Source organism: Pseudonaja textilis, chromosome 2, assembly GCF_049901715.1.
Source record: "Pseudonaja textilis isolate UNSWEBS1 chromosome 2, rPseTex1.2, whole genome shotgun sequence".
NCBI lineage: Eukaryota > Metazoa > Chordata > Lepidosauria > Squamata > Elapidae > Pseudonaja > Pseudonaja textilis.
In genome coordinates, this window is record NC_141991.1 from 182,590,224 (window position 1) to 182,610,565 (window position 20,342).

The window sequence follows — 20,342 nt, forward strand, 5'->3', positions numbered from 1 at the left end:
GTGTTGTTATATTTGAAATAGAAATAACTTTAGAAAATTGGAAACAATGTATGATTAAAATGAAGGATAAAATAGTTAGTGTAATTTAGTGAAATGTTTGTTAATAAAATAAGTGAAATAAAATAAATGAGAAAATTGAATTAGGAAGGAACAGAAACATTTTAATTAGTTAATGTTTTATAAAATATAAGTGAAGAGGGGGGAATTAATTATGGAAAGCTTATTATTGTTCCCATAGAAGTATGATATTTAATTGAAAAGTAATGTTAAAGAAGTTAAGACTTTAATGAATATTAATATTAATGATAGAATTGAATTGGAATGGAATGTGTTGTTTTAATTACATACATTTTACATACATTTTTTTAAGAATATAGTGTGTATTTTAAGAATGTACCAAGCAGAATCCAAATGGAAGTTATGTATTATTATATTGAATGTTATAACTTTAGGGTATATATTGAAGCCTATATGGATAAACTTAAAAGATATAAAGGCGTCATACTCCAATCAGTAACTACAGGAGAAATTTTGTTTAATGAGAAAAGATAATAGATAATTTAAACAGGACAGACAAAAAATACAAATATAATGATTTGAATTGAGATGAGATAATTAAAATAAAATTGAGATAATTAAAATATAATTGAGAAAATTAAAATAGGGGAGAAGCTATGCAGAAAATGTAAAATAGTAATAAGATATGGAATAGAATATAAAAATGAGTATGAACTTGAATTTGTGTCTGTACGAAAAAATGTAACCCGGGATTACGCTACTTTCAAAAAAGATGTTTTATTTGTATTTTTTTTCTCTCTTTGTGAAAACTCAAATAAAATTTACAAAAAAAAAACCCTAAATAAAACTGTCTTGAACTTTGCATCCTACATCTTCAGCTGAATTACTTTTAATGTGATTTTAAAACTGACCATCTAAAATCTTGCCAGCTGTTATCTTATTTTTCTGCCAAATATTTCTTAATAGATTAAGAATATAAAAACTTGGTTTCCTTTCGCAGATGGTCAGTAAAAGCCCTCAGGTTTTCTGGTTATATTCTTGAGTTACACCTCTATTAAATGTGAATATTCATCCTACTCAGCTGTAATCCTGGGACTATATTTCCAAGAGGCCCTTATGAAGAGTAGGATTCCAGTGTTCATGCTGTTTTTATTTAGGAGCTTAAAAAGGATAGATAGTAATCAAACCAAAGCTAAGTTTCATTTCTCATCCCTCTAAAGAGTGCTGCATTGCTTAAAATGCATCTGTTAACACTTCCTAACAGCTTTTGAATTCCTTAAATTTATTATCAAGGGAGTTAATGGAAAGCCCTGTTTTGGCAGAGTACCACAGGAAGGCATATCAAATATAGATCATTCTTTAAAAAAAAAACTTCTGATTTTTTTTTTTCTAGAAATCTTCCTGGGCTGGTTTATTAGCTAGGGTTAAATGAAGCATATTTTAGAATTAATTTACATTCCTAACTCATTACTTCGACACAAGCTGAGGAGTGTTGGAGCCAAAGTTACTATATAAACCAGTGTGGCAGAAATAAATGAACGTCTACTTTAAACATGGTGCTTCTCAGCAGGCTGACATTTAATTTTTAGTAATGCTGTATGTTTCACATTGTGGACTGATTAAACCTTTCATGAGCTCTTGCTGATCTGGAACCACATGGGTGGAAATATATATTCTTAATACTACAGAGTTCCAGGTTATTCAGTTGGGCTATCTCGCCAGAAATGCTTGCTTCTTGCTCACTTAATAGTACAGCTCTTAATATTTTTATGTCTTTCAGTCCAAAATGTCCTAGGGTTTTGCTATTCTTTAAGTATCAAAAGCATATACAAGTGGTCCTTTACTTATGACGACAGTTCAGCCCAAAATTTATGTTGCTAAGTAAGACAGTTGTTAAGTGAATTTGCCACATTTAAAACCTTTCTTGACGCAGCTGTTAAGTGAATCGCTGCAGTTGTTAAGTTGGTAACCAAGTTAAGTGAATCCGACCTTTCCATTAATTTTACTTGTCGGAAGGTCACAAAAGGTGATTCACATGACTCTGGAACACTGCAACCATCATAAATATGACTCAGTTGCCAAGCATCTGAAAGTTTGATCATACGACTATGGGGATGCTCTAATGGTTGTGTGAAAGATGTACTATAAATCACTTTTTCAGTGCCGTTGTAATTTCAAACTGTCACTAAATGATCTGTTGTAAGTCGAGGATACTTTTATTTATAGTATGGCTGCCTGCTTGGATATAATAATTGGAGAAATATTTGTGCATTTCATACCATAGTTTCACACTGCCTTATACATCAATATATGGTATACAGCAAATTAAGCTGTATAAGATTATTGGGAATAGTTCTAATTCATAGGCAGAGCATGTGCTTTGCATGTACAAGATGTAAACAGTCTAGGTCATTTTCATCTCAGTTAAAAAGCTCTTGAATAGAAGAAGGGGGGAAAGGCCTCTAGATGAAACTTAAGAATGCTAAAGCCACATTATACAATATATTGTATTATAATTGTCATCTCCTACATAGTTGAAGGGCACTAATTCAGAAAAGGGTTTGAGTAAAAAGAATTACAAGACAAAAATTACAGCAACAAAATATAAAGATAGATTGGTGGCCATACATGCAAATTCAGGCCAGATATCAGAAGGACAAAGAACAATTTGGTTTCTGCATGGAAAAGCATCAATTAGATAAAATTCTACAAGAAATGGTAAAGAAAATGATTTCAAGAATATATCACTTTCTACTAGATTTTAAAATGGAAGAGGAGGTGGTCAAAGAGACGATGGTGGTATGGGTGAAAAACGTTGGCCACAATATAGACCTGGATAATTGGGAGAGAATGTGGGGTCAAATTACAAATTAATTACATCCACAGCATACAAGGAAAATCAATACAAAATGTTCTACAGATGGCACCTTCCTCCCGTTAGATTGGCAAAAATGTTTAATTCAGACCTAAATTGTTGGAAATGTGGAAAAGAAAAAGGCACTTATTTTCATACCTGGTGGACATTCCAGGAAGTGAAAAAATATTGGAATACAATTAGACAACGGATAGAAGAAATCACGAATCAAAAAATTTGAATTTAATCTGGAAACTTTTTTATTAGGTATAATAACACAAAAATGCAATAAAACAGATAGATATATTATGTTACATAAATTAACAGCTGCAAGGATTTTTTATTCACAACTCTGGAAGAAAAAAAGGGTTTCACTGGAAGGCATGGTTATAAAAAAAAAAATAGATTGTATAGAGATGGACAGGCTAACGATGAAAATAAAAGACAGAGAAGATTCAATTTATTAGAGGGCCTGGGATGCCTGGTATGAGTGGTTTAGAAATAAAAAGAAAATGAAAAGGCAATTAGGAAAAGAATGAGGGAATATGTAAATATACCATGGAGAAGATTGAAAGAAAGAAAAGGGTTTGAGTAGATCATAGTAAATTACAATATGCGTGTGACATTTTCATGTCAGCAAATAGCCGAATCAAGCAGAATCATAACTGAGAATTGCCAATTAAGAGTTGCTGTTCAGTTTGTTACTTCATTTCTCCAGTTAGTAGGATACTTGCCTGGAAAGATCTGTAGCAGTCTACAAATTTTATTTTAAAATGATTTAAGATAAATAAACAAATAAACAAACAAAAAAATTAAGGAAGGTTATAACAAGCATAAAGCTATTGTTGGCATTCATGTATCATGCTCAGACCCATGGACAAAGAAACAATGTAAGGCTACATTTTATCTGAAAATCTCACAGATGAGATGATCAGAAGTGTTTAAATTTAACCTTTCCTTTTGTTTTTGAATGACAGATTGTAAATCTTATAGAAGAAACGGGACATTTTCACATCACAAACACTACGTTTGACTTTGACCTTTGCTCACTGGACAAAACCACAGTTAGAAAATTACAGAGTTACCTGGAAACATCTGGAGCATCCTGAGGACATCAGTTGTGGTTGCATTAAAAACTGCTGGTTGTTTGTTTTTTTATCTGAAAAAGAAAAAAAGAAAAATAAAACATTCAGAACGATGCAGCCATGGTGCAAAAACCCCAACAGCTCTCTTCAGCTTTATTTTTATTTTATTTTTTTGTTAAAGCCAGTTCATCATCTCTTGATAAAGGAGAAGAAAAATGACAAGCCTCAGCGAATTGCTCTTCTCACCAAGGAAATGCTCTGGAAGAGTTAGCCTGGATAGCCTTGAAAAAAAAAAACACTTAATGAATGTGTATGGTATCATGTGTCTCTCTCTGTGGTACTCCAGGCCACAAGATAAATGCATGTTCAACACACTGCCTTATTACATAACTGATCTATTTATTACTGCATATGCATATTCCAACGTCCTTGAGGGAATGGCACTACCAGACGCTACAATGTCCCGTGTCTCACGGATGCTCCTTGGATCCAGCACACCGCCATCACAGGCCTTCTGACCTTACTCTTGCTTTGATGCCACTTTGTCTTGACCCTTTTGCTAGTACAGTGTGAAAACCCCACTGCATTGTTTGGTTTCGATTTCTCTGGTTCCCCAAAATAAGATACTGGTGTGGGGTAAGGCAGAAAAGTCTCCTATCTATTTTTTTAAAATGCTCAGTCTACTGTAGCAGGATCACCCAGGTTATAATTAATGTGCTCATTTTGGACTATATGGAACAAAACAAAACGAGATTCTGACCTGTTATTAAGGGATAAAAACACAAATGTGTTAATACGGTATGCTATCCCAATTCAGAATTGCTTTCCCGTCAACATTTCTTCGTCTGTTTTAAGGTTATATTAGAAACAAATATAACATAAGCAGATGTTTGCCATAAGAGGAATACTAGTTCAGTTTTCATAGTACAGACAGAAAGCCCTTGATTGGGAACTATTTACAGCCAATATGCTGAAAATTATTTCTAAATTTCATTACTTGTTCCATACTTCACATTCAGTTGTAATAGGGCTCTTAACTCAAACTGGTTAATCAGATTAATTTCAATTGCATAATTAATACATATTATGTTTGGATGTGAATAAATGAGTTCTAAACTACTCTCCCACCCCCATCCTTTCTTTTTTTTTAAAAAAAAATTCTACATTCGTGCATGTATTGCTATAGGGACCACCTGAGAACTTGTATTCCTTCCATTTTTTTTCAGAGATATTTGGACTTCTTCCAAAATGTTACCTGTCCTACCATTTTAAACTTTTTAATGGTAAAATGATGTTTTTCTGAAAGAAAAAAAAAACAGCCACCCGATAGAAACATCTTTCTTTAGTGAAATTATCTACTAAACATCACTGCCCTGATTTTCAGAAGTATTTTTTAATCTTTAACAAAAGTAATTTCATAAAACAAAATAAAACTCCATTTAAAGAAAGAGGGCAGAAAAGAGGCCTTCTCTTACTGAAGCCATTAAAGCAGGGATGTCAAGTGATATATCCTGATAGAAGATGTTGCTTAAGGACTACTTTTGGATCTGAAGGATTTGTTAGCCTTTTCAAAATAAGCTGTGCTTGAAAGGCTGTTGTATATCCAATTGCTGCTTAGTGACCAGATTATCATCTGTTGCTACAGAATCATCCTGCAGAAACATCTAACGGATTTCCTTGTTCTTTGTGCACAGTATGTTGCAGTATGAAAAATTAAGTTTGTAGTAAGGTTATTTCTTCATCATCAAATGGGAATTCTTAACGCTGTTTCTTTAAGTCCAAAGAAATTATTTCCTTTTGTGTGTATGCTATGTGTGTGAATGTGGGTTTATTTTTTATTATTTTTAAATTAAGATATTTGACCTAAACTACGGAAGTCTATCTTAGACTTTCAAAAGAACAAGTGTACTTTTCTTCAGTAATGTTATGACTCTTCTTGATGATTGGCATGAAACATACTTGAAGTGTTATGTTCTTTTTTAAGTCCAACTTTTAAATGTGCAATTGTTGGGAGGTTTTTGAAATATTTTGACATCAGGTGTATGATGTGATCTTGGAGCACGGCGGGAGATGTTTGAGTGGGTTTTTTTACATTTTTGTTAGCATTTTTATATGAAATGTTTGAAAATCTAAAGGCTGTCTTTCAACTTTTTTTAACAGTGCACATTCAACACGATTCATTTCAATCTGAGCACAAAATCTGTGCTTTGGGGGAGGGGTCAACGTTGACTTTTCTAACTAAATTTTGTGGCAAAAACTCTTGAGAGATTGTTGGAAGGAGCACAGGCCAACATAACTTTGACTATATACTGGACATGTGTTTTTTCTTTGTTTTTAAAAAGGCAAAGTAAGTCCTTTGAGCCACAGAAAATAGTAGCTGATGTACAGAATTTGTGGGGGTGGAGGGGTTAACTATGTAAAGGGAATATTACTGAAATTACAGTAGACTCTTAACTCTGACTTGCATGTAGCTCATCAGTCATCCTTATAAAATGTTAGTTCTCTAGTTTGATGAGAATGAGGATGGAATAAACACATTTCAGCTGCATTTGTGTATTGAAAGTGAAGAGTGTTTTCCACAAAATTCTGGTAGAATAAGAGCTGGTAAGTGGTGTCCTTTTTTAAAAAAAAAACAATTTACTTTAGTTATTTTGTATGCTGAAACAAAATAAATTCTTTTTCAATTAATTTCAAATAGTCCTATTTTCTGGCAAAGAATTCAGTCTCAGCTACATGGAAGAGTGATCGTTTAGGATTGGTAAAATATATAGCACAATATCTGACTTTATGACAACTACATTATATTCTTGTGGTGTTTCACCTGGATCAGAATCTGTATTAAAAACCACTATTTTTCCCTTGTCCTTTTTTGACCTTTTCTAATGAAAACAATACTTTTTTTTCACAAGTTTATGAATACGCAATCTTGATTGTCAAGTCAAACTGTGGAACCAGAGTTGATAGAGTAGGGATGGATATTGTGTTCATGGCTTAGAGTCTCAAATTTAAATAGCCAGTTTGGTGCCCTTCACATGAATTGCACATCTGAAAAACACCAGTCGAGACAGCTGAGGCAAAATGTAAAGGTACTTATATTACCACAGATTATTACAATAATAATTAGTTATTGGGAGTGGAATAGCAAGACATAAGGATCATATATACAAACCATAAAGGGGTGAGTCCTTTGAGGTGTAATTACTTATTTATGTAGTATACATTACAGCCCTCTGAAAACATCCTTCAGAAGTACAACATACATTGTAAATCCAAACACTAGCTTGTCCTTTGCCAAGTGTTTTAAAGAATGCCTCTTTCAGCATTAGTCTGGGGTAAATAATTAATTCAAATGATTCAACAACATGGTAAAAAAAAAATGAATGCTACAGAGAAACGTGTCGTTTGAACATCATTTGCCTGGAATTTCACACTGCAGTTGATTATGTTGTGCTTTTTTCTTGTTTTTCAAGAATTTTGTTTAGCCAATTCTGTTCACCTGGCCCAAAGCTGAAATAATTTTTCTCCTCAGCCTCCTCAGAGTTCAGTTTCCCCCCTGGCCTGTTCAATCATGAGACTATTGAAAGAGGTATCTATTAGATCAGGGGGGAATTTTCCTGAGTTCATACTCAGTTATATATCTTCACCCTGGGCTTGATCGGAGATGTAGTAGAAGAAGTGATCTGATATCTGGATGGAGAAAAAAATTACTCGGATTCCAGCCAGAATAAAATAAAACAGCCATATTGTTTCCTTCATTCCAGCTCCATCAGCCTCAAATTCTTCTAAAGAATGTTCTCCAGCTCTATTATTACTAATCGTGTCCAATTGTTAAGTGAATCACTGCAGTTGTTAGGTTAATAACATGGTTGTTAACTGAATCTGGTTTCCCCATTAACTTTGCTTGTCAAAAGCTTATATAAGGTATTCACATAACCCCAGGACACTAATCATCATGAATACATACCAATTGCCAAGTGTCTGAATTTTGATCTCAGGATCACATGCTGCAAGTCTCAAAAATGGGGAAATGATCGTGTCACTTTTTTTCAGTGCCGTTGTAACATTGAACGGTCACTAAATGAACTGTTGTAAGTTGAGGACTACCTGTCGTGTTATTTGTAGCACATTGATGGAAAATTAAATCAAGGAGACTTCAGGGAATAATAAGGACAACATGTGACTTTCAGATTGTAAGCCAATTCCCAGGATCCTAGCTGAGATGGTAGGGATTTGGATGGAATGGGAAAATGGGAGCAATATTTCAGAGCATCTTGTGATAGGAACCCTGTTAAACTTAGTTCTGAGTAGAGATACATAGGATGAAATTTACATGTTGTTTAAGATATAAGCAACAGTATTTTTTTTACAAACTAGACAGATATGCATTCATTTCTCAAATAATTGCAAGAATGGAACAGTTCTGATTGGGCTTCTGCCTGTGTTTTTAATTTGGCAACAATAGTATGACTCTTTTAATATAACACACTTTCCCTTTCTGTGGTACAAATGACAATTTTCTATTATAGGATGTAAGAATGCATAAGAATGTAACTCCAGATCTGTGTGGTTAAGATGTCAAGTGCAGGTTCCCATCCAGATATGAGAAAGCAAAACGTCTCTCCTGAGGAGAGAAGAAAGAATGGGTATATTTCCATTGACATTATTCCTTTTAAAGAAGGATTTCTCGCTGGACGTTTTCTCTCTCTCCCCCTCCTCCCCTCTTTTTTTGGGGGGGAACCATGTACGCACTATGGGGAAGCCCCCCCCAAAAAAATTAAAATATATTTTTAAAAAGGGGAAAGAAATGAGTTGTGTTAAAAGCCAGGCTCTTCCAAGTAATAAGGTTCTGATGCTGATATTGATTTGGGCGCTGAGCAGACATTCCTAACCCATGTGGTTTGTGTATTCCTATCCGAGTGGGTGGTCTGCTCTGAAAGGAGGGGGAGGGGCGGCAAGATGGCTTAGTGTCTGAGCAGTGGAGGGAAATTATGAGGCTTGGCTAGCATCATCCAGCCACCCTTCAGAAAAACAAAGTACCCCTTCCCTCTTTCCAATGTGAGGGAAGGAACGTTGACCAAATGAAGTCCTGAAGTCCTGTTTGGCACTATATTAAACTTTGTGGCGGGAATCATATGCAAGTGACTAAATGGGGCGCTCTATTTAAAAAAAAAAATTTTTTTTATGGAGACTGGAAAATGGCAAGTTTGAGGGATGAGAAGAAAAGCAATGTCTTAGCTAAGGTGACCAATTATTTTCCCTTGTCTGGGATGCAAGTAATCTCCCCTCAAAGCTTTGGTTTTAACTCGTTTGTATGGAGAGGGAGGGAGGGAGGGAAGTCTCCATTACACATTAATTCTTCATTAGCATCCTTATCAAAAGATCTATTTAAAAAGAAGCCTATAAAAGGTGCATAGAGCTGGGTAAATCCTACCCAGGAGGCATCTGCAGAAGCTGGAAGTTGAAGGCTGGCCCTAGCATGAGAGCACTCATTTCACGAAGAGATTTAATTCCCCCACCCTCTCTTCCTCCTTCTAAGCCCACCAATAATTGTAAGCAATAACATAGGAATTCTTGTATAGTGGCCAGGGAAACTAAAAGAGGATGATAGAAACAATATGGAACTTCTTTCCTTGTGCATGTGTACGGTGAGGAGAGGGAGGGAGGGAGAAAAAGCGAGGACTTAATGGAAATATTTGCATTTGTGCTGCTAACTTAACAACTGCAGTGATTCACTTAACAAAAAAAAAATCCGTAAAATAGGACAAAACTCACTTAACAAATGTCTCACTTAACAACAGAAATTTTGGGTTCAATTGTAGTCATAAAGTCGAGGATTATCTGTATGTCTTTTTGACCTTTCCGCCATTAGAGGATTCAAGGAGGATATCTGTAGTTCCAAGCACTGGCCAGGCAGGCCCCAACTTTCTCAGTTTCAGCAAGTTTATTGATGGTCAATGTTGGATGTCAAGTGAATGAACAATTGCGAATTTCTCAAAGTCCAATGACATTAGTAAAGAAAGGAGGAAATTAAGATCCTTGTCACAGAGGATATCTTAGAGATGACCTCAGTATGGCCAAAGCCACCCAAACTCTGGATGATATTACTGGTCCATCAGCTGTGTTATTAAATCTTTTTCTTAAAAAGCAGAACTATAAAGATCAGATGACAAAATAAACATCAAAGGTTGGTTAACAAGTTGACATCAGAATCGGCTGAAGGAAAACAGCAGTAGTAGTATGGTATAGTATATCTTCTTTATACTAAAACAGGTGTGTGTGTGTGTGTATGTGTGTGTGTTCCAGCATAACTCTGGGACGCCTTGAGCAATTTCAACCAAGCTTGGTACACAGATGACTTACCCTCTGGAAACAAATACTGTGGGGGTAAGATACCCCTAACACCCCTCAGAGGTATGTATGCTTTAAAATGGCTTCTACTGTACAGCACAGTGGACTTGCCATGGTAACCGCTTCACAGTACTCCAGTACTCCACAAGGGGGCTCCCTCTCAGCCTTCAACATGACTCCCAACTACAGGGTTTTCCTGTCTAATAGAGGATTGGGGGGAAAAAATGCCCAGGCAACACTGGGTTATCAGCTAGTATAGTATACAATAGACTTATATACCGCTTCAGAGTGATTTACTGCCCTCTCCAAGTGGTTTACAGAGCCAGCATATTGCCCCCAACAATCTGGGTCCTCCTTTTACAGACCTTGGAAGGATGGAAGGCTGAGTCAACCTTGAGCTGGAGAGATTCAAATTGCCGAACTGCTGGCAGTCAGCAGTCAGAAGAACTAGCCTGCAATACTGCATTCTAACCACTGCACCACCATGGCTTTTAGTAGATAGGAATAAAGCAAAGAAGCGTACTGAACTGAATACAGATAGTCCCTGACTTACGGCTAAAATTGTGTTCAAAATTTATGTTGATCACTGAGATATTTGTTTATATCATTGAGATATTTGCGACTTTCCTTGTTAAGTGAATCACTGCAGTTGTTAAGTTGGTAATACGCCTGTTAAGTGAATCCGGCTTCCCCATTGACTTTGCCTGTCGGAAGGTCGCAAAAGGGGATTGCACGACCCCGGGACACTGTAACTGTCATAAATAAGAACCAATTACCAAGCATCTGAATTTTGATCACGTGATCAGGGGGATGCCACCAATGGTAGTAAGTGTGGAAAACAGTCATAACTCAATGAATCCCACAAAAAACCGGTGGATTTTTGTCAAGAGCTCCCAAAAGATTCCAATTGATCTTCCACTTCTGATCCTGACATAACCTCAAAATAGAAGGACAAACTTCTAGCAAACCCCTGGGTGCAGCATCTGTGCAAAATAAGAAATGAATGCTCAATTACTGTTTGGTGCGGTGGGGGGACACCAATTCATGCTGAAAGGCCCTTAGACTAAACAGGGAATCCTGATCTTAGACAGCACTGCAAGATTGTAAAAGCTCAATGGAGGAGAAACAGATAAACACAAGGGTTCGTTTTATGTAAATATTTAATGTCAAGGTTTTCAGTGTTTTAAGGGGATAGAAGTGTGAAAAGTGAAGTTTGTTGAATCTGCGAGAAAAGCTGCACTTTCCTTGTGATTTGCTTGTGCTAAGTAGCCAGGGCGTGCTCATGGAAACATCCAGAAAGAAACTACACTGTAAATTTCTTAAGATCCTTAAAGGTTAAAAAAAAAAAATGCAATACATTCCCATGGGTTGAATAAGGTAATTTGACTTTCCATCCTAGAATTTGTTTAGCAGAGTTTATTTAGATTTGTTGAGACTGCTTTAATGCACATGCTGTAAAAGGAAGCAGATTTTATAACCAATGCAGTCGAGTTAATAATTGTAAGATGGAATCTACCCCACAGTGCAGTTGATATATGATGTTTTTCCGGAACTGCATGCTTCCACTTACCCTAAAGATTCAATTATACGTCTTGACAAATAAGATGGGAAACAAAGCTGTTAATTAAAACTTCTGACCATTCTTACAGCAGTGAATTAAGAAATAAATTGATAAAAGCATGCTTAGACCGTGAACCAATTCCATTATCTTGCGTCATGCTAATTGTGCTGCGTAAAAATTAATAACAGGTGTAATGAGAAATCATCTACAGGGGAGATAGGCACATTTTTTAAAAATAATATATAATAATGAGAGGCCTCCCAAAAAACCCTAAAACAAAAAAGAGATACTTAAAAAAATCTGTAGGAGTAGATAAATATTTAGAATTATTTTTGTTAAAAAAAATTCAGATGGCTTTCAACATTTCGCATATAGAAAAAACTAAGATCAAGGAAGACAAAGAAAAATTAATACAAAAAACCCATGTAACTATTCTTAAATAATAAGAAACATTGGCTACACTTTCCATGCAGCAATGATCAATAGCCACACAAAATGAAGCTGGTCACTCTTTCCATTACACTGATACGAGCCAAATTTTATAAGCAGAAAGAGAGCACGTATCTTCCACCCAAGACAGTAAATGCAGGATTGCACAGTCTTTCCATCGTAAGAGAATAACCAACTTGCAATTTTGCCTGTTTCTTACACAGACAATTGTTCTGAAATCAAAACAGTCATAAAAGATCTAGGACATAAAAATGGCTTGTAAAATGAAAAGACTATCTGTTAGTGGGATTCATATTACAAAGCACTTGCAGCCCAGATCTTATCAAAAAGTTGTCAGGAACATCTTTGCAATCTGAAACAATACGTCTATGTTTCAAATATGGAGATGTCCCAGGACAAGAAGTAACTTTAAAAAAAATCCATTCCTGTCATCCCAAATATCATAAGCCTCAATCAGCCATGGTTTTTTTTGGACTTTCTTCATTTACTACCCTTGTTAAACAGATTAAACAGATAATCAGAGTTAGAAGGGACTTGTCAGTGGTGGGATTCAAATATTTTCGCCACCAGTTCGATGGGCATGGCTTGGTGGACACACTTTGCACATATGCACACACTTTGCGTGCATGCATGTGCCAAACACACACTTTGCGCAGAGGCATTTGCCCAGGCACAGAGATGTTCTAACTTGCCTCCTGCAAGATCCCGGTTGCTTCAGCAGCTGCCGCACGGCACTATCCTGTGCCGCGCAAAGCAGCTGCGCTTCAAATCCAGCGGATAAAGGTGAGTATGGGCAGGCAGGTGGGCCCAACAGCAGAGTGGCGGAGAGGACTGGTTTGGTCTTTGCTGCTCATAACTGCTACCGGCTTGCCAGAACCGGGCCGAACCGGTAGAGTATCACCACTGGAGTTTGTAGGTCATCTAGTCCAACCCCCCACCCAAGCGGGAGACCCTAAATCATTTCTGACAAATAGCAGTCCAATCTCTTCTTGAAAGTCTCAAGTGATGGCGCTCCCACAACTTCCAAGGGTAAGCTGTTCCATTGATTGTTTGTTCTCACTGTCAGAAAGTTTCTCCTTATTTCCAGGTTAAATCTCTCCTTGTTCAGTTTCCATCCATTATTTCTTGTCTGGCCTTCGGGTGCCTTGGAAAATAGCTTGACCCCCTCCTCTCTGTGGCAGCCCCTCAAATATTGGAAGACCGCTATCATGTCTCCCCTGGTCCTTCTCTTCACTAGACTAGCCAAGCCCAGTTCCTGCAACCGTTCTTCATATGTTTTTGCCTCCAGTCCCCTAATCATCCTGGTTGCTCTTCTCTGTACTTTTTCTAGAGTCTCAACATCAAAGTCCATAAGGGAAGTTAACATTAGGATAATCCTAGTTCAGATTCAAATGACATGTAGCGCTATTAAAATAAGAGCAGGCAGTCGTTCTTTAAAGGAGAATATTTGTAGCTCAGGAAATGACGGGTCCTTGGTGTATGATTTGCTTGTTATTTTTGCAGATCATTACCCTTTGAATGAAATGTCTGCAAGAAAGCAGGCAAGCTCAGAGAGCACAAAGGACCCCTCAGTCCTTCTTTAGCAAGAGCGTTTAGCACCAGCAATTTGGTCATTAAGCAAAGCAGTCACTAAGTGAACCTGCGACTGTGATTATGATCTTGCTTAAGGTTTGTTTGTTTTTTGTTTTTTGTTTTGCTTTACAGACCTGACAAGGTTGTGAATACAAGGACTGGTCATAAAATTACTTTTTCATCACCGTCATAACTACAAGCCATCACTAAATGAGCCAGTTGCTAAATGAGAACTACCCATAAGGCCAAACACACCAGGGGTACAAATTAGTATAAAGGCACTCCTTAACTATTATAACCTTATGGTCTAGAATTGTATGTCATGCTAGGTTTAATCATACTATGACTGAGAGTCTATAATATATTGTATATTGTATATGTATATGTATATCACATCACAGGGAGACAGAGCTAAAGCTGAGAGTCGATGTTTCTGTTCTCCTTTCATAACATTTCTCCTAGTTGGGAATTATTTAGAGTACATGTTTAATTGAGTACTGGACTCTGCCCATCCCTGGCCTTCAACACTTCAGAGAACGTGGTGGCTGATGGGAAGGAAGGCAAAGCCTTTACAAGGCTGGAACCAGAATTAAAGTCAATGTTTACAAACCTGGCATTAGAACTGGAGAAGTAAGTGAAGGGTTTTCTTGTCAAGCCTGTGATGAGGTGAGGCATATCATTTACTTCAGTGAACCAGGGGCCTGTTTTCTAAAATGAAACACACGAATATTGAACAGAACAGAATAACTGAGTTGGAAGGGACCGTGGAGGTCTTCTAGTCCAACCCCTGCTCAAGAAGGAGACCCTATACCATTTCAGACAAATAGTGTCCAATCAATACAGTTACCTCGACTTACAACCAAACTGAGCCTAACATTACCACTGCTAAGCAAGACAGTTGTTAAGTGAGCTGGGCCCCTTTTCACGACCTTTTTGCCATTAAAGCAAATCACTGAAGTTGCTAAGTGAATCAGGCAGTTGCTAAGTGAATCCGGCTTCCCATCGTTGACTTTGCTTGCCATAAAAAGGTTGCAAGTGACAATTCCAGAATTCTGGGATATTGCAACCATCGTAAATACATTCCAGTTGCCAAACACCCAAAGTTTGATCACGTGGCTGTAGGGATGCAGCAACAGTCATAAGTGTGACAACTGGTCATAAGTCATTTTTTTTCAGTGCCACTGTCTGAACGCTCATGAAACAAATGGTTGTAAGTTGAGGATTACCTGTATTTCGTAGGTTGGACCACAAGGTGAATGTGGTCAATTCTACACCAGGCTCTCTGTTTTGAAAACATATGCAGATACATTTTAGATCTCTCTCAGATTAAGTGCTTCAGCCAGGATCTCTGTCTTACATAGTGCAGCAAACAAGCTGGACAAATGTTGAGTGTTACCATTTGTTGCTTGCTGCCTTCGGGATCATCTTAAGCAGTTGGCACCCCCTGTTACAGAACAACATAAAAATGTGTTTATAAAACACGGGTGGTTGGGCTATTTCAAACTGACAAGAGTATTATGTTAATATTCTAAGCACATTTTAAAATTAGAATTAACTCTTCGTCTTTTTTGAAGAAAACGCCAACCTTGGAAACATTTTATATGCTTATTTGGTAAAGCACATTTGTATAAGCTCCCCTTGACATTGGGTGACTATAAATTTAAGGTGAACTGAGTGGCTGCCACAGAGAGGAAGGGGTCAAGCTATTTTCTAAAGCGCCTGTAGTCCAGACAAGGAATAATGGATGGAAACTGAACAAGGAGAGATTTAACCTGGAAATAAGGAGAAACTTTCTGACAGTGAGAACAATCAACCTATGGAACAGCTTGCCCTGGGAAGTTGTGGGAGCACCATCACTTGAGACTTTCAAGAAGAGATTGGACTGCTATTTGTCAGAAATGATTTAGGGTCTCCCGCTTGGGTGGAGGGTTGGACTAGATGACCTACAAAGTCCCTTCCAACTCTGATTATCTGTTATCTGTTACAATCTGAAGAAAATCCAGGCTGAAAGATTTGAGGCAACATGCCTGCTTAGTTTATATGGTTGTAACCAAGTCCAAGAGAGGGAATTTCCAACTGATAATACAGTTCTATCTAAAATGAAAGGTAGCATAGGAAAACTTGCCAAAATAGCAAAGAGCAGTGCTCAGTTGGATGCTCAGTGCAGAACCAGCAGGAGATCAATGTTTCCAGATGTCTAAATGAAAAGTTAGACTGGATGGACCCATCACTTCATTTCCAAGGATTTCCTCATTATGCCTGCCTGTTTCATGAGTTCATCCCAGTCTTCATTAAATTAGAAATCCCCTGACACTTAAAAATGGACAAACCCAGTTATATATCAATAGAGTGCTATTTCAGTACTCATCATTAATTAGTTCCAGAAGGTTCGATGAGTACCAAAAATGATGAATACCAAATATCTTTTTCCCAGTAAGGAATATAGTGAGTCACAAGGGAACCAAGGATTGACAAGTTCTAGCTTTTGCACTGAGGACCAAACAAATGATGAGTATCAGGACATAATTTTCACATCAAAATCCACTGAATATCAAAAATTCAATGCGTTTCAAAGCAGTTGGGTACCAAGATACCACTGTATGTATTCCATTGACACTTTATGTAGAAAATGTACAAGTGAGATGCCAGTACTGAAGAAGTCTATTAAACCTTACAGTGAAGCACCAAAGATCTTTAAAACTTGCTACCAAATTTGTACTTTTGATTTCAGCAGATTCAGAACTAAACAGTACAATGAATACAAGTAATGAAATCAGTTTTGATACTGATGGACTCAAGGTTGATTCAGCCTTCCATTCTTCTGAGATTGGTAAAATGAGGGCCCAGATTGTTGTAGGGGGCAATATGCTGACTCTGTAAACCGCTTAGAGAGCACTGGAAGCGGTATATAAGTCTAAGTGCTATTGCTACTGTTGGGGGATGGGATGGATGTGGACTGAAAAAAGAGATCAGTACGCTTAATCAGCAATCCAGTAATAAAATACTTCAAGAACATCTGAATTTTTACAAGAGATATCTAAGTTATCTAAAGTAGCACATATAACAATATATGCAGCTGAAACTTTTGTTATATACATATTTGTCATCCAGTATCTTCCTGGTCTCTGGAACTCTGGAGGCTTTGAAAAGATGAAAGAAGGACTCAATCACGACTAAATTAATAATTTATTACTTCTAGCAAATTACATATGCAGACCACCACCGAACCCTAAAATTTCTGCTTTTAAGAGAGACATTTGTTAAAATGAACTTTGCCCCGTTTTATGACCTTTCTTGCCACAATGGTTGAATGAATGTGTTGTTACGTGAATCTGGCTCCCCACATTGACTTTTGCTCGTCAGGAGGTTGCAAAAGGGGATCGCATGACCCCAGGACACTGCAACCGTCATAAATATGAGTCAGTTCCCAAGCCTCTGAGTTTTGACCATCTGATCATAGGGTTGTTGAGATGGTCGTTAAGTGGTCATGTCACTTTTTTTCCCATGCTGTTGTAATTTTGAACGGTCACTAAATGAACTGTTGTAAGTCGAGGACTACCAGTAGTTGGAGAAAATGATAACACATTTCCAAGTTGGGTGTGCTCCAGATGTTTCGATCACGTGATCGTGGGATGCTGCGATGGTCATAAGTGTGAAAAATGACCATAGGTCAGGTTTTTTTCAGTGTTGTAATGTTGAACAGTCTACTAAATGAAGTGTTGTAAGTTGAGGAATACCTGTAGAGAGGATTGGCCGAGTGGGTACTGGGGTGTAATCCCCCTACTCATTACTCCCTGTAATTTTCCATTTCTTTCTATAATCAACCAAAACAATATTGGTGGGTTGCTTTGCCATCTGTCTTCCTCTCAAGAAGGCTGCTTCATCTCTCTCTCTCTCTCTCTCTCTCTCTCTCTCTCTCTCTCTCCCTCCCTCCCTCCCTCCCTCCCTCCTTCCTGACAGGATCAAAAAACGGTGGCATCTTTCCGTTTCATCTCCAGAAGTAAATCTGGAAGAATTAAAGCGCTACCCATTTTAGAGCCAAATAATTAGCTCAATATCAGAGATTTACGGTTCCAAACTCTTTTTCCATTGAAAAAGAGGATTCATTTCACTGCAGAAATGCCATAGAAAATCACTTTGCATTTCTATCTGCATTTATAACAGGCAGCCCCATCAAACTGTGATGAGAAGCAGTGTTCATGCTGCATTCATATAAATACCAAGAGAAGCTAAAGCCATTTCAAAGGAAACTCACTCGAACTGCCTTAAACAGAATTTAAGTAACTGTACCAAAATTGAGGATCTCAAAAGACATTTCACAGACCATCTGGAGTCTGTCCCCTATCAACTTAGCGATGGAATTTATATCATGCATTCAAAGCAGTGAAACTCATTAACAAACTCTACAATGGAAATTTCAGAATCAAAGTATCAGATGTTTGAAATTTCCATACAGCTGTGCCTGTCATCCTGATGTGAGAATTTTATTTTGTAGTAGGGAGGAAACAGATCTCTTTGTTGGAATCAAAGAGTAATAAATCCAGTCTAACAGTCAGTTGCAAGAAAGCTACAAGGGCCAGGAAACACAAGCCAGAGTGGAAAATGGTTTTCTAGCAAATTTGCAGGGGGTGGGGGGAGAATGTGTTTCTGTATGTTAGATGCATTGACCCTGAGTTTTATTGTACGCATGAGAAACTGGCGTACAACTTTCTAATTATGTACTGTATTTTAATCATGAGAACAATATATGGTCCTTTAACGAAAATTCTTGAAGAATATAACCTTGCTTCATTTCCCCCGCCTCTTGTGAGTAAGCTTCTTCTTTAAATTTTTGAACAAGTAACGAGGTAGTTTGGTGGTCTTGCCTAAGCAAAGCTACTGTTTTTTGGAGATGTTTAGATTGTTTTCAGTCAACCCCTGTTCAGCTAGGCAACAATTGTTTCCAAACCAAATAGAAGTAAGGCAGACTGGACAGCTGTGGGTGACACTGATAAGACCCACAAGATCAGATGGGTTTCCTTTTCTTCTGCTCATCCCTCTGGTCTATGAGATGGCTGCGACTCTCTAGTCTTCTATTTAGTGCCTAATCCAGGGGTCTTCAAACTTGACAGCTTTAAGTCTTGTGGACTTCAACTCCCAGAATTCCTCCTCCAGTCATGTTAGCTCAGGAATTCTGGGAGTTGAAGTCCACAAGTCTTAAAATGTGCCATGTTTGAAGGCCGTTGGCCTAATCCTTTGTGGATTCCAGACCTTCTGATGGAGACATGACTCTGTTCATTTGCCCTTCTAAGTGAGCAGCCCTGTGTGTTTTGCCAAGGCCAAGGAGACAGGTGTGAATACAGGCAATCGATTCCCACTCACAGGCAATGAAAGACCTTGGATCAGTCTTCTTCACTTCTAACTTCTAAAGAAAGACATAGCCTATTTGCAAGAGGTGGACCAGACTGGCTAGATAACATCCTGTGGGGTTTTATGTCAAGAAGAAAAAAAAGAGAGCCTCATAGCACCTCTGAAAATATAAAATTAAGTAAGTTGGATTAAAATTGCTAGTAGCCTACATTCGTCAACCATACGAAAGATGCACATGTAGCTGCTAAATATATATGTGATCACAGCAATGGGAGAAAGCCTTCATAAGATCTTAAAATCTGGAAAGGTACATACAGAAAAAGATACTCCCAGAAATATTGACATTCAACCTTTTAGTGTTTTGAATGTCATCACTAAAAGTGACGTTAACAGAGTTTCCCTCACATGTTAGCTTTATACGGGCATCCTTATTTTGGCCATAGCAAAAATAAAATCCTAAACTATGTGTTTTTGCTGTTTGTTTATTTAACTTTTTTTTTAATATACTACTCCGATTCATTTTAAGGTAGGTTTTCATAGCTCTTTTTAAGTCATATCTTTAACAGTTAAGCAAATTCCATGACCTCTTAGTGCTTGGAGGCTGTTAAGGGCCGGATAGGGAGCAATGGGCTGAAACTGAACCCTGGCAAGATGGAATGACTTGGGGTTTGGGGTTCTTCGGTACATTGGAGTTCTTTGGAGAATTGCCATCTCTGGCCTTGGGGTGGGATGGCACTGTTCCAGACAGACCCGGTGTGTAATCTGTAGATTCTTCTGGACTCACGACTCCAGTTCAAGGAAGAGATGAGGCCTTTACACAACTATGGGTTGTGCATCAGTTACTCCTTTTCTTGAACCAATTTTCCCTGCATATAGTTACCCATGCCTTAATAACCCCCTGTCTTGACTATTGCAATGCACTCTAAAGGGGATGCCCTTGAAAAGTATCTGGAAGCTTCAATTGGCTCAATTGCCATGGTTTTGTGCAAGCCTAGGTTTACCAATGTTTCACCTCTCTTTCAGGAGCTACATTGGCTTCTGATTTGCTTCCAGGTTCAATTATTGGTTGTCGTCTTCAAAGACCCTACATACCCTGGGAGGAGGT

At 37.6% G+C, this 20,342-nt stretch overlaps 1 protein-coding gene across 1 annotated transcript in view; it reads left to right on the plus strand.

Moving 5' to 3' along the window:
- MLLT3 (MLLT3 super elongation complex subunit) overlaps positions 1–5,074 on the plus strand; it is a 139,782-nt gene extending 134,708 nt beyond the window's left edge. Inside the window, exon 12 of the mRNA XM_026718354.2 lies at positions 3,850–5,074. Coding sequence (XP_026574139.2) covers positions 3,850–3,981 — 132 coding nt within the window. The 3' untranslated portion in view covers positions 3,982–5,074. The remainder of the gene's footprint in view (positions 1–3,849) is intronic.
- The last annotated feature ends 15,268 nt before the right edge of the window (positions 5,075–20,342 follow it).